The sequence below is a fragment of the Solanum verrucosum genome, unplaced genomic scaffold (genome assembly GCF_900185275.1).
Source record: "Solanum verrucosum unplaced genomic scaffold, falcon-dt-bn FXZP01000182.1, whole genome shotgun sequence".
Lineage (NCBI taxonomy): Eukaryota > Viridiplantae > Streptophyta > Magnoliopsida > Solanales > Solanaceae > Solanum > Solanum verrucosum.
This window is the reverse complement of record NW_026020378.1, coordinates 2,146,370-2,171,787: the sequence shown is the minus strand read 5'-3', so window position 1 is coordinate 2,171,787 and position 25,418 is coordinate 2,146,370. Positions and strand designations below refer to the sequence as shown.

At 33.1% G+C, this 25,418-nt stretch overlaps 1 protein-coding gene and 2 pseudogenes across 2 annotated transcripts in view; all 3 read left to right on the top strand.

The window, feature by feature from the left end:
• The window catches only part of LOC125838522 (nuclear ribonuclease Z-like), a 28,638-nt gene extending 7,066 nt beyond the window's left edge, over positions 1-21,572 (top strand). The window contains exons 2-8 of one of the 2 annotated variants that reach the window (XM_049517571.1): positions 18,695-19,127; positions 19,236-19,306; positions 19,529-19,624; positions 19,862-19,975; positions 20,604-20,672; positions 20,820-20,894; positions 21,433-21,572. In XM_049517571.1, the coding sequence (XP_049373528.1) occupies positions 18,710-19,127; positions 19,236-19,306; positions 19,529-19,624; positions 19,862-19,975; positions 20,604-20,672; positions 20,820-20,894; positions 21,433-21,498 (909 nt within the window). In that variant the 5' untranslated portion in view covers positions 18,695-18,709 and the 3' untranslated portion in view covers positions 21,499-21,572. Of the gene's footprint in view, positions 1-18,694; positions 19,128-19,235; positions 19,307-19,528; positions 19,625-19,861; positions 19,976-20,603; positions 20,673-20,819; positions 20,895-21,423 lie in introns of both variants that reach the window. The other variant, XM_049517570.1, reaches the window with a different exon arrangement.
• Positions 8,167-8,645, top strand: LOC125838542 (40S ribosomal protein S25-like; annotated as a pseudogene).
• A 475-nt stretch (positions 21,573-22,047) lies between the features above and the next one.
• Positions 22,048-23,897, top strand: LOC125838873 (plant cysteine oxidase 1-like; annotated as a pseudogene).
• Positions 23,898-25,418: the final 1,521 nt, after the last annotated feature.

Here is a 25,418-nt window from a genome sequence, read left to right as displayed (position 1 = left end):
CTTTCTCAAGACTCTTGCTAAGAACAACTCATCCATAAGGATCTTTGACTTTACTTTTCCACCATCTTTAGTATGAAGGATAGTCGAATGAATATGAGAAAGGCACGAGTATGAATAAATCCTTATGATTTAGCTCTATTGCACGATTAAGAGTATGAAAGAAGGAAAACTTTTCTTAAATGTTTGTAGTCCCTCATTTATAGAAGTGGGGCCCTCACAACAATAAACAAGACCTTACTTGACACGACTTCATAGACATCTAGGACACTTGAACTCTATGCTCTGATACCAAGTTTGTCACGTCTCGAGTCTACACCCTGGATGTGGCCGGCACTTAAGAACCATTATTGGTCCCCAAGCGAACCCTCATCCTGGCTGACTACAAATGGAAGACTAACTTAAGTATACAAAAGCTTAAAATCGAATAAAATTTAATAAACTCAACTTTTCAAAACTTTAACTCAAATGAACAACTTAAAATAAAAATAATATATCCAACTCGCCATAAAATAGGCAACTTAAGTCTTTAAAACATTTAATAAAATAAATGAATAATACAGACTTCTCAACTATACTGACTATCTATGAAACCTCTAACTGGTAAAGATGGAAGTCGGGATAAGACCCACGACATCCTGACGAAACTGAAAAGTAAATGAAATCCTCTGAAAACAAGGAGGCTCACCATAGCTAACTCAAACTCCCGGATGTATCAACGAATCTCCTGTTGATGATCCTAAATACCTGTGTCTGCATTATGAAAAGATGCAGGCCAAATAGCTCAGTACGTGGAATGTACGAGCATGTAAGGGGAATTCTAAAACATAAACATAAGCTTGAACTTGATAAAAAGGAAACATACTTACCTCTTCTCAAACTTACTCAACTCAAGGAATACTCAAAGATACTCAAAACTACTCAAACTTACTCAACTCATAGATAAGATACTCAACTCAAAGATATGATATTCGACTCTGGGTACTCAACTCTGGATACTCAACTCAATATAAAGCAACAATATACATGCAATATATGGAAAGATTTATAAAACAGTAAAAACAACTTTGTTCGTTAAAGAAAATGTAATAACAAACTCAATTTTGCTTATATAATAAAGTAAAATAGTTTTTGTGGGAGTTTCTCTAACCGACAACCACCACTATGAGCCTAAGTGATTATACAACGTCTTACCTCACGCTACCAAGGACCGTCATATACCTTGTCGGGGGTATAGAACCTAACTCACTAAGTGGATCCATTCGCCTATGCTAAAAAGCACTAAGGAATCATCTAAAAAGTATGACTCTTTTCTACCCATGATGGGTACCTGATTTATGGAGACTTGAGTTAATATGAACTCGCATCCCCATATCGGTGCTCAATACACTCCCAAAATATACTTAGCTCATGTGTTTGTAAAAACAAAACTCTTTCTTTGGTTTGAGATAATTACTCAAAACTTAGCTTAAAAGCTCTCTTCGAATCGATGTTCCCTTTCTTGCTCAAAACTCTTTCGAAAATCTCAGTTTCCTCTCATCTTAAATGTGAAAACATTTAGTCTTGGGAATACTTAGTTCCCATATAACATTTTAACGAAAATGAACTTTACTATTACGCTTTACTCAACTTCAAAGCTTAAGTCTTAAAATAATGTTAAAATATTTGTAAAAGCATTTTTAATATATGGTTCATGCCGAATTATGGACGTGAATGAATCAATGCAAGGTTTTCAGTAACCATACATAAAACTCAATACTTGGAACTTAAGAACTTCAATGATACTACTTATCTTAAGACTGTTCGACTTATATTGTTCATGCGGGACTATGGGCATGAAATGTTTAACTCAATGACTCAAAGATACTTCTCAAAAGGAATTATGAACTCAACACTTAAAGTCTTAGAACTTGAAAATACCATTTCTCCTAAGGATGCTCAACTTACGAAGTTCATGCAGAATTATGGGCATGAAACAACTTCATTCGATGGTCTACATAACAATATGGAACTCATGTATATGACTCTTCTTATTCTCTGACTTATTTCCTCAAAACTTAGTTCAATTCGATAGTTGATCTCAAAGGATTCACAGTTGAACTCAAAGGCTTTCTTGAACTCTCTTCTTAACTCTCTCTTGAATGTGATTTATGAATTCAAGAGTTATAGTTCATTCTAGGAAAGATCTCAAGATGACAAAGTAGACTCATGAACACATTTTCCTCAACCTCTTACTCACTTACTCGAGCCTTGAAACAAATTACTAGGAGTTGTAGAAGACTCCTCAAAAGGGATCAAAGGGACTTTCTTAGAATGTTCGACTGAATTCTCAAAACTTAACCCTTAACTCTACCTTGAATTTGAATTATGGATTCAAGGGTTATGCTTCGAAATGTAGGACCTCTCAATGTTTTAGGAGGGTTAATATAGTTGATCACAAGAACGGGAGAAGACCCAAATTAAATAACATTGGCGCGACGCGGAGATAGAGTGAGAAGGGGTGTACAAGCCTAAGCATGCTAAGATCATATTCTCCATAAGGGCTAGGAAACTTGTAGGGCAGGGTTGTTTGGCTTATTTGGTTCATATTTGGGATATGAAGGTTGAGTCTCCTTCTATTGAGTCTATTCATATGGTGTCGAAAAGAGAAGTTTTCCCTACTGATTGTCCTGGTATGCCTTCGGGTAGAGATATAGATTTCTGCATTCATTTGGAACCTGGCACTCGCCCTACTTCTATTCCTCCATATCGTATGGCTCCGACAGAATTGAGAGAGCTTAAGGCTCAAATCCAAGAGCTTATTGATAAAGGATTTATTCGTCCTAGTGCTTCCCCACGGAGTGCCGCAGTTTTATTTGTTAAGAAGAAGGACGATAGTATGAGAATGTGTATAGATTACCGACAATTGAATAAGGTAACCATTCTAAATAAGTATTCATTGCCTCGGATAGATGATTTCTTTGACCAATTGCAAGGTGCATCCGTCTTCTCTAAAATTGATTTAAGGTCTGGTTACCATCAATTAAAGATTAGACCGGAAGATATACCAAAAACGGCATTTAGGACTCGTTATGGGCATTATGAGTTCCTAGTAATGTCGTTTGGGTAGACTAGCCTACAGCTTTCATGAGTTTAATGAATGGGGTGTTCAAGCCATTTCTTGATTCATTTGTTATAGTCTTTATTGATGATATTTTGGTCTATTCGAAAAGTAAGGAAGAGCATGTCGATAATCTTCGTATTATTCTTGGTGTTCTTGGGAAACAAAGGTTGTTTTGCAAAATTCTCAAAGTGTGAATTTTGTTGCATTTTTGGGGCATGTAGTTTCGAAAGAAGGGGTAATGGTAGATCCCCAAAAGATTGAGGCGGTTAGGAATTTGGTTCGATCAAGTTCTGTGACCGAAATTAAGAGTTTTGGTGGGCCCACTAGCTATTATCGTCAATTTGTGAAGAACTTTACTTCTATTGCTACTCAATTGACTAATTTGACTAAAAAGGAGATACCATTTGAATGGACTGAAAAATATGAGGAGAGCTTTCAAAAGCTCAAGACTCTTTTGACCACCGTACCTATTTTAGCATTACCGGTTGAAGGTAAGGATTTTGTAGTTTATTATGATGCTTCTCATTCTGGGTTAAGCGCGGTGTTGATGCAAAAGAAGAATATTATTGCCTATGAATCACGTCAATTGAAGTGCATGAGAGGAATTATCCAACACGTGATTTGGAGTTGGCAGCGGTAGTATTTGCTCTTAAGATTTGGCGACATTATCTTTATGGTGTTAAATGTGAAGTATTTACGAATCATCGTAGTTTGCAACATGTGTTCACTCAAAAAGATCTAAATTTGAGACAGAGAAAGTGGATGGAGTTACTCAAAGATTATAATGTGACCATCCAATACCATCCGGGCAAGGCTAATGTGGTGGCAGATGCATTAAGTTGGAAAGCAGTAAGTATGAACAATTTAGCTTGCTTGAGTGCATCCAAGTGACCTTTGGCTAAGGATATTAAACGTTTGGGGTCTAATTTCATGTGATTAGGCATCTAAGAGAGAGGAGGGGTGTTAGCTAGCATTGAGGTTAGGGCCACGTTTATTGAGGAGATCAAAGACAAACAGTTTGATGATGAGAATTTGGATGAACTCAAGAAGAAGATTATGATTGGTAAGGCACAAGAGACCACTCTTGATGTGGAAGGCGTGCTTAATTTTAAAGAAAGAATTTGTGTTCCTCGAGTTGATGACTTGATTCCAAAATTGTTGGTGGAAGCTCATGGTTCGCGATATTCCATTCATCCGGGTGTAACCAAGATGTACCAAGATTTGAAGCGAATTTATTGGTGGTCGGGTATGAAGAAATACATTTCGAAATTTGTGGCTAAGTGTTAAAATTGCCAACAAGTAAAGTATGAACACCAAAGACCGGGAGGTTTGCTTCAAAAAATGTCAGTTCTGAAATGGAAGTGGGAAAGAATACCCATGGATTTTGTGGTTGGCCTTCCCAAGACTTTGGGGAAGTATGATTCGATTTGGGTAGTTGTAGATAGATTGACTAAGTCAGCCCACTTTATTTTGGTAAGGATAGATTATAATGTTGAACAATTGGCTAAGGTATATGTGAAAGAGATAGTAAGGTTGCATGGAGTGCCCCTAGTCTATCATCTCAGATCGTGGTAGCCAATTCACCTCCAAGTTTTGGAGGAAATTACATGATGAATTGGGCACACAACTCACTTTTGGTACAACCTTCCATCCACAGACAGACGAATAATTGGAAAGGACCATTCAAGTGTTAGAAGTCATGTTGAGGGCATGCGTGATTGACTTTGGAGGACATTGGGATAAGTTCTTATGTTTGTGTGAGTTCTCTTATAGTAATAATTATCATTATAGCATTGATATGGCACCATTTGAGGCACTTTATGGAGGATGTAGATCACCCGCAAGATGGTTTGAGGCTGGAGATGTGAAACCTTTGGGGGTAGACTTAGTGAAGGATGCTCAAGATAAGGTGAGGAGTATTCAAGCTAAGCTTCTAGCAGTCCAGAGTAGACAGAAAAAGTATGTGGATCATAAGGTAAGAGATATGGCATTTCAAACCGGCGAGAATGTTATTCTTAAGGTATCACCCATGAAATGGGTGATGAGATGTGGCAAGAAGGGCAAGTTAAGTCCGCGATACATTAGTCCCTTTGAAGTTCTTGAATGTGTAGGGCCTGTGGCGTATAGATTGGCCTTACCTCCTAACTTATCAGGAGTTCATTCGGTTTTTCATATGTCCATGTTGAAGAGATATCATGGTGATAGAGATTACATCATTAAGTGGGACTTGATTGTATTAGAAAAAGACCTCCAATATGAGGAGAAATCGATTGTAATTCTTGATCGTGATGTGCGTAAGTCGAGGACTAAGGAGATTAAGTCCGTGAAATTCCAATAAAAGCATCATCCAGTTGAGGAAGCTACTTGGGGAACCAAGAAAGACGTGCGAGACAAGTATCCCCAATTGTTCGTCGATTCAGTACTATTGCATTCTTATTTTAGCCCATTTTTCCTAGTTTGTCACTTGGGGACGAGTGATGGATAAATTGGTATCTAGTGTAACGACCGATTACGTCTTTATAGAAAAGCCAATGGGAAAAGATTTTGGGCCGAAAAACCTTTTTTGTAGTAACTTGAAATTCCCCAACCTAGTCCAGTTTTGGATAAAATCAGAGTCTTTAAAGTGTGGGGAAATATGGTAGCTATCGGGGTTGTTGTTTGTGATTTTGGTTATATGAGGGGATATATAACTCGTTAAGGAATCAATACAATTTTACGAAATTGAATTCGAGCAAGTAGAACTCCCGAAATTGATCTTGGCGTAACTGGTATTTTTTTGAGTGTCGATTGACGAGGGTCTGTTGAGAAATAAGATTCTTGGATTTTTGGATCTAGCTCTCTATTTCGTGCAAGCCGCTTTGGCGGGAATTTTGGCCGCTCTGGCAGGATATGTGCCACTGTGGCGGGTTCAACGCGACTTAAGTCGTTAATAAAATCCCAAAATGTATTTATTCTGCACTTTTCGACTTTGAGAGCTAGGAGACGACCCCATACGATTTCTTGAATGTTTTTCACCATTCTTGAGACTAAAGGTAAGATTTTAGCTCCCCGAATTCATTTTTTGATCCGTAAAACCTATTATCTTGGGTAATTATCGATAGGGAAGGGTTTTTATCTTAGAATTCATTATGGAAATGGCCCTATTGAGATCATGGGATGATCTAGGGTTTGTAGAATTGTTAGTAATCCAATTAGTGATTGTTTATTGATTTTCGTATTATATTGATTGTTTGTAGACCACGAACAAGCGGAACGAATTCGGAAAGGGAAGGATCAAGTTTCTTAGGGTTTCAAGCTTGTTTCGAGGTAAGTGATGGTTGTGATTCTATGATTGTGTGATGTATTCTTATTATTTCTTCATAATGATGCATGTATGTATGCGAATGTTGCATTATTGATCACACTTGTTGTAAATGAGATAGATGAATGGCTATATGTAATGAATCACTTCTTGATTGTATGATTATTGAGAATAGACTTGTGAATATGATTGTGGTGTGTTGATGGGATTGGTTGCCACGTTCCGGCATAACTATTTGGGATTGGTTGTCACGTTCCAACATAAATATGGGATCGATTGTCATGTTTCGGCATAACTATTGGATCGGATACCACGTTCCGGTATGCTAACAGTTTGGGTTTGGGTTCCGTGAGAGGACCAACTACTTGTGATAATTGTTTTTGTTGAGCATATGATATTCAATATTGTTATATTCGGTATATTGCATGATTATATTGTTGGGATGACTTGTTTATGTTGCACTTAGTCGGATAGTCGCGTGATCCTACCAGTACACGGTGGTTGTGTACTGATTCTGCACTTGCTCTTATTTTTTTTTAGTACAAGGCATCTTCCGGAGGCTATTGATAGACCTCGCTTCGAAGATCTGTGATCGTTGCTTTCGAATTCAAAGGTGAGCTAGCATCTTCCAGGCTGCTTTGGATTCTCTTGAGTCTCTATCCACATTTCGGACTTAGACTAGTTCTTTAGATGTTTAGTTCATTAGTTGGGGTTGTGACCCTTCTCATTTAGACTTTATTACTTTGTTTAGTAGTTTCGGTACATTAACTTTCAGGTTCTAAGTTATTTTCTTCCGCATTTGTTTAGTTAGTTCTTTAGAATTCTTGTTGAAGTTTATGAGAACTTCATTTTATTTTAGTAATTGCGTTAGTTCTTGTTTAGTTTCTTGGTTTGGGTTGTAGTTTTAGTTCTCCCACCGGAGGTTTAGTGTGGGTGCCACCCATGACGGTCTGGGTCGTGACATGTAGGGGGTACAAAACCAAATCGAAAACCGAATCAAACCGCAAACCGAGTCAAACCGAAAAAAAACCCGACTAGTGGTTGGTTTGACTTGGTTTGGTGTTGAATAAAAACCCAACTATATTTGGGTTGATTTGGTTTTAACTTAAAAAAAATAATCCGAGACCAAACCAACCTGACATTATATATATAATTTTAAAATTTTATTTTATACATAAAAATATTTACTTTGATATAATTTTAAAATATTTCTTATATTTTTTCATAGTTTTTATCTTTTAATATATCATTTCAAGTTTAGAACTTAGAATTTTGAATGGTTCGATAAAAATTATAGTCCACAGATGTTGGTAATTATAATAATACTTAAATCAAAATCAAAATCAAATTAATACTAATGCAAAAAGAAAATTAATCTATCTCTCTCTCTCTCTTTATATATATATATATATATAAAGTAGAATGTTAGACTTGCTGATGTGGCATGCCTCTAAGGGCTAGAAACCAATTTATTTTTTTTGTGATTTTTTTGAATTTTTTTTATGATATTTTAGATTTTATAATTGGCGGAATGACCTGGTAAGCCCTTATACTTGGCTCTGTTTGTAAGTTGAACCCTTATACTTACGATTTTGTCAACTAAACCCTTAAACTCGCTTAAAGACAATATTTTAAACCCTTTCCTCATCCTATGTGTGCGCGTGTGATACACTTATTTACACGTAGGATTCCACGTTATTTTTAATGACACATAAGAAATTAAAGATTAGACAAATAAAATAAAAACAAAAGTCATATCGCCATATCCCCCATCACATTTCTGCCTCTAACTCCGCCGCTCTCCTCCGTTCATCGTTCTCCGATCAATGGCTCCAAGGAAGGCACAAGCTCCACCCCCATCTTCCAAGCCAGCAAAGTCTGGCGGTGGAAAGCAGAAGAAGAAGAAGAAGTGGAGCAAGGGAAAGCAAAAGGAAAAGATGAACAACATGGTGTTGTTCGACAAGTCTACATACGATAAGCAATTAGAGATTTGATGGCTAGAGGTTCAATAAGGATGTTGTCTGCTCATGCTAGCCAGCAGATCTACACCAGGGCTACCAACACTTAATATGCGTTATTTCATTTGCTTACATAGCTCTTGTAGGGGCTACTTGTTTTAGAAATTTCTAAGCATATTTTGGAAAATATCAGAGGACATATGAGCTACACAGCTATTTTGAGCAATAGTTTTCATCACAGTTACTATTTTGACTATGCTGGCTATTTAATTGAGTTATTTATCTCGAAAAAAAAGCATACCCTGTAACTTTTAGTATTTTCTCCATTTTTGCTCTCAAATTGAGCACAAATTCATGTTAAATGGATAGAATTCTTACCAATTTGACTTGAATTTTACATTATTGGTTCACAAACACAAACCCAACAAATCTCTATACAATTTTAAATTTATTTCATAAATCCACAAAACCCATTTGTTATTTTTGAAGCTTCATCAAGCTTATCAATGAACTTTTTCATTTTTCAATATCCACTATCACCAAAAAATACGCACGAAATCGAGATTTTGAAAAAACAAACATGGCAAAACGAAAAGAACTAGGAGGGAAATTGATTTGCAGCAAAAAGAATGAACTTTAAGAAAATATTTAGGGATGGGACAGTATGTGGGGGTGTTAAGAAGAAGAACGAGGTAAACGATGGGTGAATCCAAAGAAAGAAGGAAAGAAGCGGAATAGGTATAAGAAATTTTGTTGGGGCGGGGGTGGGGGGAGCAGCGATGGGTTGCTTTGAAGAAGATGACTTCCCCCTTTTTTTATTTTCTTTTTTTGTTGTTTTCATTTTTTTTTTTAAAAATTAATGTTTTTTTCATATTAATTTTATACATACTTGCTTTAAAACGCGTGGAATTACGCATCGTTTCAAGTCAGCAATATTAATGCCACATGTGTTCAGTCAATGGTCAGAGGTGTTTAATATATTGTGTTTCATCGAGTTCAAGGGTGCAGTTGATAAAGTCGTAAGTATAAGGGTCCAATATACAAACAGAGTCAAGTACAAGGGTCTCCCAGACTATTTCGCCTTTATAATTTGAAGGTAATAAAAACCACAACCATTATTATTATTCAATTAAATGGACAATGGATATGTATTAATGTTCAGTTACATTATCGTTCACCTCCTACGTTTTCCATTTACCCATAAATACACATTTAATGTTCTGCTACCGCCTACAAATATCAATTGAGATGTTGGGGTCATCAGTACCAAATTTGCATTTTTCACGCCATGTTTTACATTCACCATTTAGTCAATTATTTTTTAAGAATATGATATTGTGTGCAGAATGTTCCTTAATCGATTATTGTATTAGTTATTGTTCCTTCACCAAATTTGCAGTTATTGTGTACACATTCATGTTTTACTTTCACCATTCATATCAAGTGTTCTATAGTATTTTGTGTTGGGTTTTATTTGCCCTGAATTTCTTATCATAAATAAATTTTTCCTTTTAGGAAAAAGTTTTGGATTGGCTAGTCCTTTTCTTGTAGGAAAAGGTTTAGGACTCTATAAATAGAGGTTTGTTCCTTCTAACTTAATCAACATTCACAATGTAGTCTTAAGGGCTTTGAGAGTTTTGGTTAGGGGGAGAATTTGTGGGTCACAAGCTTGATACGTTATCACTTGTGTGAACCTCCCATGTATTCCGAGTGAATTGGTTGAGGTTATTTCTCTCTATATTTTGTACTCTCATGTTTATATAGTGGATTGCTCATCTCCTTTGTGGACGTAGGTCGATTGACTGAACCACGTTAAATTTGTCTCTTTTTGTATATTTCTCGTTTGTCTTCTTACTCATGGTCTTTCGAGGTTTGCTTTGCTGGCTTCCGCGTTACACCTGCTTATTTCGGTCCTAACATTTTGTTATGTTTTATTCATTTTTGATATTTTTTTCTTGAGTAGATGATCTATCGGAAACAATTTCTTTATCTCCAAAAGTAAGGTAAGGACATGGTATGTTTCCCATGTTATTTCATATCCTTGTGTCAATCATTTTAAATGGATTCTCGATATATTTTTTCTTGAGCAGATGATCTATCGGAAATAATTTCTTTACATCCAAAAGTAAGGTAAGGAGTAAGGACACTGTATGTTGCCGTGGTATTTCATATCCTTATGTTAATCACTTTAATCTCTAATTAAACTGAATATTAGTACGTTTAAATGTATTTCCTCAAAATTTTCATTCATTTGTCACTATAATTTTTCAGTCTTGCAGTTTTCCTCTTATGCCTAATAGTCTTTATTTATAATTTTTTTTGGTTTTATTATATCTATGTATGTGGTGGAATATTAGTTGTTAAAATACATTATTTCATTAAGTTATTTTGTATTAATTGCGATTATATTGTGTAATATGCACATAAGTGATCTATTTATTTTTTTGAAGTGTTGTCATACACTATTAATTCTTGACAGAGAAGCAAAAGGAAACATTCAGATCACGGGCAATATTTTATGTTTTAATTTTCTTTATTCTTATTTTTGAGTATTATTTTTAGAGTATATTAATCAGGATTGAATTTTATTATATAGCTTGTAGTAACTTAAATTTGAATTTAAATTGTATTCAATATACTAATGTTGATGGACATAAGCAGATTGCTTACTATCATCCACTTCTAATTCTGACAAAGAAAGCGAACATGTGGAAATTCAAAGAGATAAAAAGTTGTTTGATATAGTACTACTGTTATTTATTTAAAATTATTTGAATATAATGTTGAACTGCATAAAACAATTTAATCTTTGTTGTTCAAGAATCAAGATTTCATAATCTCTGATTATTTCAACAATTGGAATTAATTAATAATACTCGAAATTGAATATGATTTTATAATGCCTCAAGTGTCCGTTACCATTTCTTTTAAAATTAAAGCTGCATAAAAAAATTGGTGTAATTGACTAGGTGAACATATTAAAGAATATACTCTAACTTAGATCAACACTGCTATTAATATGATATATTCATCTCTTATTTATGGGCATGTAAAATTTCAAGCCTAAAAAGAATTAAAAATAAATTCAAACCTAATAAACTAAAGTAGAAAGACATGGAAAAACAAAATAACATTTTTATTTTGTAAAAGAGAAAATATAAAAGAAGCTAAGATTAAAGTAAATCACTCAACACCAGATGAGATTGATTAATTTGTCTCTTTGAATTGAGTGTTATAAGAGATTCATATTCTATTAACTTGAAATATTATGTAGAATAACCACTTATTTGCTACTTTGTTTGCATTTCTAAATTTTGATGGAAATTACTGAATCAAATCATTGGCATTAACTTTAGTGCACTGACAGAGGCGGATCTATTAAGGGGTGTGGGAGTGCCACGCCACCCCCGAACTTTGACGGAAACTCTATATATACATAGGTATATATATACATATATATATATATATATATATATAATATTTATATTTATATAAAGCGTGCCACCCACAGAACAAAATTGGCTTGTGGTGCCACGGTAGGAGGGCAACTTTAGAAGGCTGATGTTGCGGGTTCGAATCCCATTTGTACCTATTTTTTTGAGAAAGACGTTTTTTTAAGAAAAAGGAAATTGCTGCACACGTTCTTTTAAGAAAAATTAGAGAACTAAAATTAATTTATATCGAAAAGACGAATAATTTAATCAAATATAAAATTAATTTAATCGATAAGTCTATTTGGCACTCACGGAGTCTAAATCCTGGATCCGCCACTGAGTGCACAACGGGCTTTCAATGACTATAAAGTGATATGCTTTGCTGAATTCGCGCAGATTAGTTACTAGTTTAATATTGAATATTTGTTCTTTAGTTTTACATTGGTTTAGACAATTAAAATATATAATCTAATTTTAATTTCCTTTAATATTTAGTCATGTAACTAAAATTTATTAAATTTTTTTAGCATGATTGAGTACTTTTAAATTATGATTATTTTCGTTATGACTTGTTAATTTGCAATATTTGTTTTACGCGATTTCATTATTATTATTATTATTATTTTGAATATTTTAGTGTCATTAATCATATCATTGTTGTGTTATTTTCTTAAAAAACACCTTAAATAGTTGTATTTTAGTAGGACTGAAGACAAGGGCGGATTTAAGTATATCGAAGGTGTATCACGTGAGTCGTGACACGGCTTCGTTGAAATTATTTACGAAATATACCTATTTAAAAAAAAACTAAAATTAAAAGTGTTAAAAGGACACCCCTTATAAGAGAATGCTCCTAGCTCTCGTTGCATGCTAACCTCCACGTTCTGAGGTCGATCCTCATAGGGTGCATTTGGTTTTTGTTTTTTTCACGTTTCATTTTTTTCTTTTCTTAAATTTATTAATTTTTTTTAAAAAAAAATTATTAGCGTTTTGTTTTTGTTTTTGTTTTTTTTCACGTTTCATTTTTTTCTTTTCTCAAATTTATTATTTTTTTGTTTTAAATTCAAAACAGTTCATTAAAAACCTACTGACCCACTCTAATTCATTCAAAATCTAATTACTCTTTTTATTTTTAAAATTAAAATAAAACTCAAAATCTTTGAGTCCTTCATCAATTAGAATTATAGTTAAATAAAAATAGTGTTGACTCCTATCCTTGTATAGTTGTGAGTTTCTTCAATTTTCTTTCGGTTCTTGTTCATCAATCATCGTTATTCGGCATCTCGAATCTCCTCATCATGTTAGTATTTTCTTGCTTTTTTTTTTTATTATATGCTTGAATTTTTATTTTTATTTTTATTTGTTCATAATAATAATTTTATTAATCATCTATTTGCAATGCAATCAGTTAAATAATATTTGTATAAAACTTTATTTAGTAATATGAAGATGTTAATGTTTTAATTTTAAATTTTAAAATATTATCTAATTAAAAGAGAAGACAATTTCTTTTAATTTTTTAATTTAATCAAAATTTTAATATTTTTTCATAAAAATTCAATATTAATGAGGCCTCAAATTTTTGGAGACCTAAAACAAAACCTTCATTAATTTTCTTCTTGAGCTATTCTTGTGTATATATTTTACTTTCTATTTAGTATTCTATTCGACCCAACCAAAATAAAGACTCATTAACCCGATTTCATTACCTATTAGCCTTAATTTCTATTCTCTTCAATATTGCGACGCTTCACTAACTATATAAGAAGAGGGAATAGAACACGCCTCTCCGTCAACGCGTGTGCTTTTCCGTAAAAACATTGAAGTTGAAGGCTATTTCTGTCCTTTCCCTTTTCTGCATCAATTCTAACGCCTCCCCCCTTGTTAACCATCGGCCATCTCCGAAAATTTTTATGGTGGTTGAGGGACAAGTATGAGGTGGCATACAAAAGTTGTGTGAGGCCCCTTTTATAATTTGACAAATGGATTTCTGGGTCCCATTTTCAGAAAAAAGGGCCAAAGTTCCTTCTCTCTCTTACTTTTTAACTTTTTTCCATTATTTAACTTTTCAACTTCTTGTTTTTTTTACCATTATTTCAAATTTTACTATTTTCCTTACCTTTAAATAATTTAAAAGTATGAAATTTAGCCTAATTCATCATACTCCTAACATTTAGTATTATTTTTCTATCCTATATTAATTATCTAAATTACTAAAAATAATTATTAAAATTGTTTATCAATTAACAAAATTAAACTATAATTTTTTTCATTACTCTAACAATTAATTATTTTTGAAATTATAAAAAAATTTTGTAAAATTGTAAAAAAATAAAATATAAAGAGTAAATTAATAAATATCATTTTTATTAATAATTTCTTAAAGAAAGTGTAAAAAAGTAAAATAACTAATACGAAAACAAAAGGAGTATAAACTTAATTTTTTTCTTCTCAATTATTTCATAATTTTCTAATTTCATAAACACTTAAATGTATCAAATATTCTCCAACAAGAAAATATAATAGAAAGACCATCAGTAATCTTGACAAATAATTACATAAGTTTTTGTTACTATTTTCATGTAATCCAAATTCGAAAATCATCCATAAACTCCTACATACATACATACATACTTTAAAAATATTCTTTTATTATTATATTAACATGATAAGAATTGCAACTTATAGTGTTTGTTAAAAAATATAACCTTCTCACTAAGTTGCAATTCAGCAAAAAAATATTATTAGTTGCAATTCTTATCATGTAATGTAATAAAAAATATATTTTTTAGTTTGAATTTTGAGAGAAAAAATAATAAATTAATAGAGAGAGTAAATTGAAAAAAATCAATTAATTATATTTTGATTTTGTTGATTTACAAATAGTTTTAAATAACTAATTATTTTTGTTCTTTAAATAATACAATTGATTTTGTACGAAGTTAAAAACACAAGTCTTAATTTAGATTTTTTAAAATACATAATTATTTTACTTTAAATCGAAATTAATATTAATATATTTATTTATATTTGATTTTTAACAAATGAATATTATGAATTAAATTAAAAATAATGATAATAAAATTACTAATTTTAGGACATTACTATTGTTTATTGAAGAATTGGAGAAATAATGCGAAAAAGAGATAATGAAATATTAATTTTAGGATATTATTATTTTTATTGTGTAATGAAATATATTTAATTTTTTACAAAATTACAAAGTACTCTACATAGAGGGGGGTAAATAAAAGGTGGAGTGGAGGAGTGAGAAGAGAAATGAAAAAGTTATTTTGGGTAAATTACAATTTTGTTTATAATTTCAAAAATAATTAATTCAAATCATATTTTCTATATATCATTTATAAAATATATTATTTTAAAAAAAAACATTTTATGAAATTAAGACATGGGATTTTAAAATACTAATTTTTTGTAGTTTCACTTTCTTCAATTCCTTAAAACTTTTCCAAAAAAATAAATTTAAATTTTTCGACACACCAACTTGGTTTTTTCTCAAATAAATGATGGCGCAAAAGATGATATTGTTTCTCGATTAACTAGAGGTTTTGAGTATGAAAAATTCTTGGTAAACAGTATATCACTTCGAACAAAGCTCTACACAATGCAAATCGTAAATTGTCGCGTTTTAATTCATATACCAAATTTCAAATAATAAAAAAAAAAACATCATACAAAAATAAAATAAAATTATGTTAAGAGTTAACAAGTAGTAGAAAAAAATGCAAGAAAGTGTTTTGAAGAAAGAAAGAAAAAGTATAAAAAGAAAGAAGGTTAAAAATAGATGAGAAAAGGAAATGAAAGAAAGTGACATGTGGTCCCATAACATACACTTGGCAGCCAAACAATCCCTCACACAACTGACAATACTTGCGCCTCGCGCAGGATAAAATTTTTCGCCATCTCCATCTACTCTCTCCTCTTCTCCTTCATAGTTGCGTTCAGGTTAGCATAATTTACACTTGAATTGCTGCAATATTTGATGCTTCCTTTGTATTGGGTTTGGGTTTCTTCGATTTTGGCTTGGTGGTTGCAATATTTGGTGCTTTCTTTGTATGGTGGGTTTGGATTTCTTCGATTTTGGCTTTCTTTAACTCCTCTTTGTCTTAACTTTGGACTTTGCTGGATTTTGGAGCTTAGTTGTTTGTATTTCTGAGTTTTATCTTGCTTGCCTATAGTTTCAATTGAAAACAAAAATGCATAGCATGAAATTAACAGTGAAACACAGAAACACGATGACAAAAATAAAACCCATCGGAAAATTAATTAGTGAAGCAAACAGTAAAAACCAAAGTTGGGAAATGAAAGACCCAAATAATTGTGACTGCTTCAATGCTATCCTCCGATTCCCTGAACATGTTTTTGGGTTTGAATCGGCCAAACCTAAAACCGAGCTGAAACCTCATTTTTCTCCTTCCCTTCCCTTGTTCTTTGAGTCGACACCTATACAGAGAAACATAGGCATCATCAGAGATGGGCAAATATTGTTGGAATTTAGAACCTATCATAGTAAATTATATTTTTGAATTTTAGCTTTTTCTTGCTAGGTCCTGAAAAGGGTGTTGTTTCATATGTGTCTTGTTTATAGTGAGAAGGATGGAAGAGTGGTTCATTTTTTGGGAATTCAAGTACCTATTTTGAGGAGGAGAAATTCATTAGGTGGTGGAATTGGGAGAAATGGAGGAGTATGTCATGATAGAGGTAATTGCAGGGAGTATGTCTATGGAGGTTTCCTCGAATTCGATTATGGAAGCGGATAGAGCATTATCGGTTGATTCAGTTTCAGGGTTGAACCATACATGTATTTTTTATTCATTATGTTTCTTCAAAGTTCTCTCAATTTTGTTTGATTTTCATAGTAAGTATGCTCATTAAGATGTTTGGGATTTCCTCTCTATCACAGTTAGAACATGATTTTTGAAATTTGTTGCACTAATCTCCAATCATTTGAGTATTATGTCTTCAACTTATGGTCGTAATTTCGTTTTAATGGTTTCCTTTGCTCCTTGGAACAACGCTAAAGTTGTCTCCGTGTGATCCATAGGTCACAAGTTTGAGCCGTAGAAGCAATCACTAATGCTTGAATTAGTTTAGGCTGTCTACATCACACCTCTTGGGTTGCTTCCCTTCCCCGAACCTTACATAGGGCTGCCCTTTTTTCCTCTTAAGCTTAAATTCGCGTTTTGAGTCATTTTCGTCAGTTGGTTGAGTTAGGACTTGATTATACTTTGGGGTGCATACACCTTTCCCATCACTTTGTGTTGGAGTTTCAAACATTATGTTCCTTCTTTAGACAGTCACATGCAACCCACATAGATCTTAGTGGTTTTTTTACTTGGAGGGTATGATGTTGGCAAAGACTGATTGATCTATCAATACTTAATTTACTTAGTTGCATGGACTCACTTTTGATGCCGCACCAGTGTCGTATTCTCCAATTTACAAATTTGGGTAATAAACTCGGACATGGTATAATAACTCTCTTGAGAACTTATTGGGACTGTGTAAATAGCTGTAAGGAAGTGTCTAGAAACCAATCAATTACTTGTTTGGTAGTTAATGCACTAAAGCAAGACACTAAGAATATCAAGACGAGAGTGAATATAGTAAATATGATATCAATTTGTTTGTTATTTAGCTCTGTTGACCTTTTCTCTTTTGAAGAAGTAGCACTCTTTAGTAGTAATTTATTCAAAATATAATGCATTTTTGACTCAATATTCTGTAAAGTAAACAAACTTTTATAATGGGTTTGTGTTTTAAGCTAGCTTCAAAGTTTTACGCAATTTGATAGAGTTCATCCATAAGCTTGAGTTGAAGTGCTAATGTTACCCTCACCTACCCTCAAAAACCCAAACCCCTCTTCATCCTCCGCATTAGAGACCTCTGCCATAGTCCCATACTCTCGCTGGGAAATCCTTACCGAAAAAACACCTCAAATCAACCTGCGGCAACCAACTTACATTCAAAGCTTCTCCTTCGTCCCTCGTCAGTGTATACTGTAAGGCTCTACCCTCACCTACCCTCGCCGGGAAATCCTTATCGGAAAAACACCTCAAATCAACTTGCGGCAACCAACTTACATTCAAAGCTTCTCCTTCGTCCCTCGTCGCTGTATACTGTAAGGCTCTACCCTCACCTCTTTCTAATGATTAATATTGATTCTATTTATTCAAGCAGTTTGGTACGTCATGAATTCTTTGTTCTTGTAAATTGGTAAAATACTAGGAGTAATATTTAATTGAGCTTGATGATGAGTATCACAAGTAATTTATTTTTTATGTGTAGAATTGTATTAAACAAATGTTGAAGTTTGTATAATTGTTCACAATCTGTTTGACCGTTTCAATTTGTTTGTCTGGTTTTGATTTGATACATAGTTTAAGAAAGTAGAATTATGAGTCTATTTATCATTGTATTAGGGACATGGGTGGAAATGTTGAATTTTAAGTCACTTACCAAATAATTATGATTACATATATTCCAGGTTTAATTTTTAGTCATCTTAATAGTTATTTGATCTCAAATGCCTCTTAAATCCAAGTTAATCTAAGTTGATAGTTAATGTCTCACATTCTCACATATTCTGTAGAAGTGAATTTTTGTCTGGGGAGAATATTAATTGTTAGAAAGTGTATAGTGTCCTAAAAGTGTTACGCAATGCTGAGTTTTCTAATGAGACTGATGCTATTTTTTATATTCTGGAATCCTTATAGATATAAAGGATTCCTTTACTTTGTAATGTTTCAGTACTAGTTTCGTACTGAATGGCTTTCATTACTAAAATTTACATTTTACTTATATCATTAACTAAAAAGGAAGAGTATAGTGTCCTTCTAAAGTCTTATTTTATCCTCCCCTCTGTTCTAATCTCTTCCAGAGTTGAAGTCCATCAATGTTACGCAAAATGGAGGTTAAAACAACAAAATATTCTGAATCGATCAACTCAAATCGGAGGGGTAACAGTAGCCAGAAGAGGGAAAGGGGCTTGCAGATTGAAGGATACGCGCTAGAAGGGATATCAATAGCAGGTCATGAGACGTGCATAATAGTTCCCTCGCTTAACTTAGCCTTTGATATTGGCAAGTGTCCTCAGCGTGCCATCTCTCAGCAGTTCCTTTTCATCTCTCATGGCCACATGGATCACATAGGAGGACTACCTATGTATGTTGCGACTCGTTCCCTTTATAGAATGAGACCTCCTACTGTTCTTGTACCAAAAGTAATCAAAGAAAGTATAGAGAAGCTTTTTGAAGCTCACCGAGCTATGGATCACTCAGAACTGAACCATACTTTGATTGGGTTGGATGCGGGTAAAAATCTTCTTGTATTGATTATATAGCTCTCCTAATTAGTTATTACAAAGTTGGAGTTAGCTCTAATATCACAATTTAAGTGAATATGTGTTTGTGCATACACAGGAGAAGAATTCTACTTGAGGAAGGATCTTAAAGTTAGAGCATTTAAGACTTATCATGTCATTCCTAGCCAGGTTGAGTACTTTCCTTAATGCTCTGAGTTTCAATTGCTTATTTTCCCTGCACATGCTTCTTTTTTGCCGGTATTAAGTGGATTCGATCCAAAAAATGTGCTTTGTACTTTCTACGAGAGGAAGCAACTGCTACAGTCGGATGTTATGACCTTTGCATTTTGATCTCTTCTTATATTACTGGTGTCTATTTGAGGTTTTAATCACCTGGTTTTTATGGTGCAGGGTTATATAGTATATTCAATCAAGCAGAAACTTAAGCAAGAATATGTTGGCCTTCCAGGAGATGAGATTAAGAAGTTAAAGTTATCAGGTGTGGAGGTCTGTCATGATATCATAGTTGGTTAGGAATTTATCTGATTGCATTTGTTTCTAAATGTTGGTTTAAATTCCAACCCAAGGGGTGCTTTTACATTAAGCAATTTCTTTTTGACACAGGTGCACCCTGCACCTGTGCAGCCTTTATATAATCTTGCACAAGAATGCATCTGCAACAAACTTCCTGCATATCTTATGTATCACAATATCAGTATGACAAAGATTCTTTGATTTTGACAGATCACGAACACTTCAACAACACCTGAAATTGCATTTACAGGTGATACCATGTCAGACTTCATTAAGGATCCCAAAAATATTGATGTTTTGAGGGCAAAAATCCTCATAATGGAGGTAAATTCCCTGACTTCAACACCTGCCAAAAATGTACCTCGTCTGAAACATGACGCTCAATTTCCACGACTCGTTGTAGCCATTTTTTCCTCCCTTGAAAGAATATTTTCAGAATGAGGTTTATGTGGCTCTTCTACTTCTGGTCTATCTAATATATACTATTTGGACATCCAATGACTCCAGTATCTTTCTTAAATTTTAGCAAACACTCCAAGGAGCATTACATAAGGCCTTGAGGACCACTGTTTGATTTTTAACATTCTTACTGCCTATCGTGTCATCTTCAACTTATGACACTTTGCTGAGTTAATTTTTTGGAGGTCTCCTATGCATTTCTGTATAATCCAACTATATCAACAACATGAATTCATCAACTTATGGAGTTAACAAAGTTGCCGTCTAGTATGATCACTTATCCTTATGACGACGACACAATTGGATTAACTAATTAGCCTATTAATCTCTTAGTAATAACTTACGGAGAGCATCGTTACTTGTGTTTACTTTTATGTAAATAACATCATAGCTGGTACAGTAGAATTGGCAGTGGGGAGATCTTTAGTTCAATTTGCCTTTTCAACATTGCTGGTTCCAGAGATTTAAGTTCTTCCTTGTGATTCTTCTCCAGAGCACTTATGTGGAGGACAAAACGACAGCAGATAATGCAAGAGAATATGGACATACTCATCTGTCTGAGGTGATTCTTTTTGCATTAATTCCTGATAATCTCTTTTGATTAACCTCAAGATTTTACTGGAAGATAGAAAAATAAAATCCTGAATGTGCTATAAAATTATTAGAAGTCTGATATACTTTTCTTTATGCGTTGATGACATCCTACCAGATTATCAATTTCGCAGACATGTTTCAGAACAAAGCCATCCTTTTAATCCACTTTTCGGCCCGCTATCAGTTGGATGTAAGTTTGATTCTCTCCCTCTCTTGATGCACACACCAAGCTGTCACCAAATCTAACCAAGTGTCGTAGATTCAGAACTTCTAGAAACTACTCTGGTTGAGCTTCCCTAAGAAGTCCAGCAATATTTTCTCGTTCACAGGATGGCATAGTCTCAAATTTTTACTCTCTGTACTATTTTGGTTTGTGGAAAGTTGGTAAATAGGATAGAAATGGAATTCAACCGTGTTTAATTTCTTATGTCTGTCTTCACTGTGTTGTTCGTAACTATCTACTTGTGGTCTATTTTCATTCTCCCAAAAACCAATTAATAACATGCAATTTAGTAATTTTCACAACATTAGTGCTTCTGTACATCATTTTGGAACCCAATCATCATTTGTGTGTTAGGAAAGTGTGGCTTCCTACCATTTCATGTTCTTAAGGTTTACCAATTAATCGATCTTCCCCCCAGTAGAGGAAGTATCTAATTCTAGGACCATCTTGTTTCATTGCTTTTATACCATTCTAACAAAAAAAATTCACTTATCAGGTTATTGAGGAGGCTATTTCTGCAATACCTCCGCCTTTGGCAGGCAGAGTTTTTGCGCTTACAGAAGGCTTTTGATGCAACGCCAAATCTACTTATCTGGTGGATATTTCCTTTTCCTTTCCCCTCCCCTATGATTTGGCTGATTTCACAAAGAGCAGTAGTGATGAAGAAAATTTTTGCTATGGAAGTTAGCTTGTAGTAATAGTTTAAAACTAAGCCAGAGCCAGTTCAATCTGATTTATTTTGGTCCTCTGGGGATATCTGGATTTTTTATTTTTTTTTATTATTGCAATACTAGTGACTTTAAATGGAATTGGGGCATTGGGATATTATTGGGAGTGAAAATGTCTAAGACCTTAGTAAGATTCATTACTTGGAAGTCTCATAAAAATTAGTAAACGCTTTGTAAGATCTGGCAAATTGCCAAGAAAGATAAGTGATAGTAGTTGGCAGATTTTTATTTAATAAAATATGCAGACAAGAGGGCAAATGTAAACGCATTCACATTTGTATGTGCGTACGTACGTATTAATCCGTCTATGACATTTGAAAAAAGCATGACACACAAGGGAGATTGGAAAAATAAACTGAATTAACAAATAATATGGCTATAGACTATGGTTTATGGCCATAAGGTCTGATAATAATTCAAAGAAATACACAAGTGGATACGGCACAATTGAATTTTGAGCATCAAAAACTCATTTTTCACTTGGAGTAATGATTGTACAAGAATAACCCAAATTAAATACTAGTATTAAATATGAGAATTGCTGAACATATTCCAACATCTCAACCGACAAAATTGAAATACAAACACATTTTATTATTTTATAAACGTATGGCAGATATAAAGTCTGGAACCAAAAGATTTTAAGTTTACAGCACCAAGCTTGGAATTTTCGAGTACAAATCCTCCTGGAACCGTGGAAGCTCCTCTTGTTACCTGCATTAAGATCCACGAATGCAACAAATTTTCGTACTAATTTTAACGAGTAGAGATGATTTTTTGAGTTTTCTATCCTAATTATCATATGTTTTACTTTTCTTACCTAAATTATTATCAATTATTTATCGAAACACACCTCAATTATCAGCTTTCTCTTTTCCTACATAAAATATCACTATTTATATTTCACATGGGAAAAGTGAACTACTAATAGTGAAGAGGTACTGTATCAATAAATATTTCATGATAGTTCAGATAAGATATATACTCGCAAACATGAGCTTGTTCAGGGATGAAACTCAAAAAATTTAGATTTTAGGTGTATTTTTTATCCTTCACACTATTTTAATTAAAAAACGTTTGTTGGTGTTGGGGAAGAAATTTAATTAGTTAGTTTGAACTCATTTTTTCAAGTGTAGATTGGGATCTTCTGTTTGCCACCTTCAGGAGTAATTCCTCTTCATAATCATCCTGGCATGACTGTGTTCAGTAAGCTTCTAACAGGAACCATGCACGCCACGTCATATGATTGGGTGCACAATCACCAATCATTGTAAGAAAAATCTTTAGTTTTACATATATAGAATTAATTAACATGATAATTAAGCTATTTATACTACTCCCTCCCTCCGTCCACATTTAATTGTCATGGTTTTCATTTTTATAATGTTCTTACAACTAATATTTTACGATGTATCTCTTCATCATATTGATATACAAAAAATTGCAATTTATAGTACTTTTCTATCGTTTTTGAACATCTACAGTTTTTGTTTAAAATATCGAATTACTGTAATCTAATTTAACTAGTCAAATTGACTTTTGAAAAAACGCAACCTGACAATTGAAGGTGGACTTAGTGCATACAATTGACACTAATTAATAGAGCATGCGTCGATTTTTATATATACTCATAGTATAAATAATGTTTACAGTACTATCAGCACTAAAAAGTTAATTATGTATCCAATTAGTTAGTTGCTTTAATATTACTACCGTTTATTATAGCTAGCTAGTTGTAAATGTATATTCTAATTCGTCTTTTTTCCATTTTGTTATTCACATGACATGTTTAAAACGATAAATTTAAAAAGTATGTTCTTTATAGATCGCGGGCAACAAGAATCTAGGATGAGGCTGGCAAAAGTACATGTTGACGCATGCAGACTTCACTGCACCATGCAAATCTTCAGTCCTGTTTCCAGAATCAGGAGGAAATATGCATTGCTTCAAGGCCATAACACCATGTATCCTACTTGATGTTTTAGGCCGTCATTGTACATATTATCAACATTACTCGTATGATCACATAAGTTTTTCCGGTATGAAATAATATAATTTTTCGAATAGATATGTACTACAATAAATTGATTTTTACTTATATTAATTTGTGAATGGATCTGCATGCAGATGTTAATAAAGAAATGAAGATGAGACAAGATCATATGCTTGGCTTGAAGAACGAAATGATGAGCAGTTTGTTGTGTTAGGAGGAACATATGATGGTCCTACAATCAAACTATAACTTAAAACCCTAGCAAATGTATATAATTTTTTGTATATTATTGTATGATATACACGTAATATACAATTTTGATACAAATAGTGTATCCTTTTCTTTTTTTTTATATATATATATATAGTTGGCTAGGCGAATGTAATTATTTTGGCCAGCCAACCAAATATGTAACTTTCCTTATTTATAACTCTTCCAATTGATAGCCAAAATATCTTGTATTCCAACTGGTCTGTTCAGTTTAGGGAAAAAATGGCTGAAGTTTAATCATATGTGCCTTTGTTTGAAATTAGTTATACGTGCATAAACTTCATTCATACATATATGGAAGTCCAGGGGCGGACCCACCTTATACCAAGACGTGTCAGCCGACATTGTTTCGTCGATTTTTTTTAAATTATATATATAAATAACCTGAATAAAACAAAACATGACTACTATTAAAATAAATCATAATACATGAACAAATAACTAATATTGGCCTGTTGGTTACATGAGCAGCACATCGCTTACTAAAAATCTTACGTACGCCACTATGGAAGTATTCCGAAGTGATTAGACTTACAAATATTTTCGAACTATGAATTATGATATATGAATTTTGATTTGAAAGGTTCTTCTAAAGTTGAATTTTTGTTCACTTTGGCCCAATGGATAACTCGATTTGGATCACTTCCAACTAGAAGGCCCACAAATGAATGGATTGCTAAGTGTAACCGTGGGCTGGCCAGTTTTTGGGTCACTATTTAATATAGAACAATTTTCACATATAGCAAACATAAAAATCATATTTGTATGTTATAGCTATAGTTTGCATAATTGCGCTCCATAACAAACATAAATATGTATATTTCGCTATACATATACAAAAGAAAGCAGTTGTATAATTTCGCTATATATATACAAAAGAAAGCAATTATATAATTTGCTTTGATATATATATACAAAAGATCAATTGTATAATCTGTGTTTGTATAAAGCGAGAAAGAGAGAGAAAGAAAAAAGAAAACTGGGCAGGGGAAGATCATATTTGTATAATCATAAGTGTATAGGACGAAAATATATGCATTTGTATTTGTATATACAATTTTATCTTGTTTTATACAAACACAAACGCAACTTATACATTTGTATTTGTATAAAGTGAGAGAGGCGAGTGAGCGAGCGAGATCTGGAAGAGGGGAACGAAATATATGTAGGATTAATTACTTGAGTGGATCCTTTTTAAAAAATAATTACTTATTTTAGACATACTCTTGAATTATTACCATTTATAGCAATATAAAACAATACTATATATTTTATTACATTTTTCTTTCTCTCGCCTCTTTCTCTTTTTTGTCTCTCAGCTTTTTAATTTTTCTCTCTTTCTCGCTCCTTTCTTTTTGTTGCCCTTTCTCTCTTACTTTCTTTTTGCTGTTTTTTCTTTTTTTGCTTTCCTTTTGCTGCTCTTTCTCTCTCTTTTTCTTTTGCTTTTTTTTTCTTTTGTTTCTCTCTCTACTTTCTTTCGTAGAGTAGTCAATGATTCGT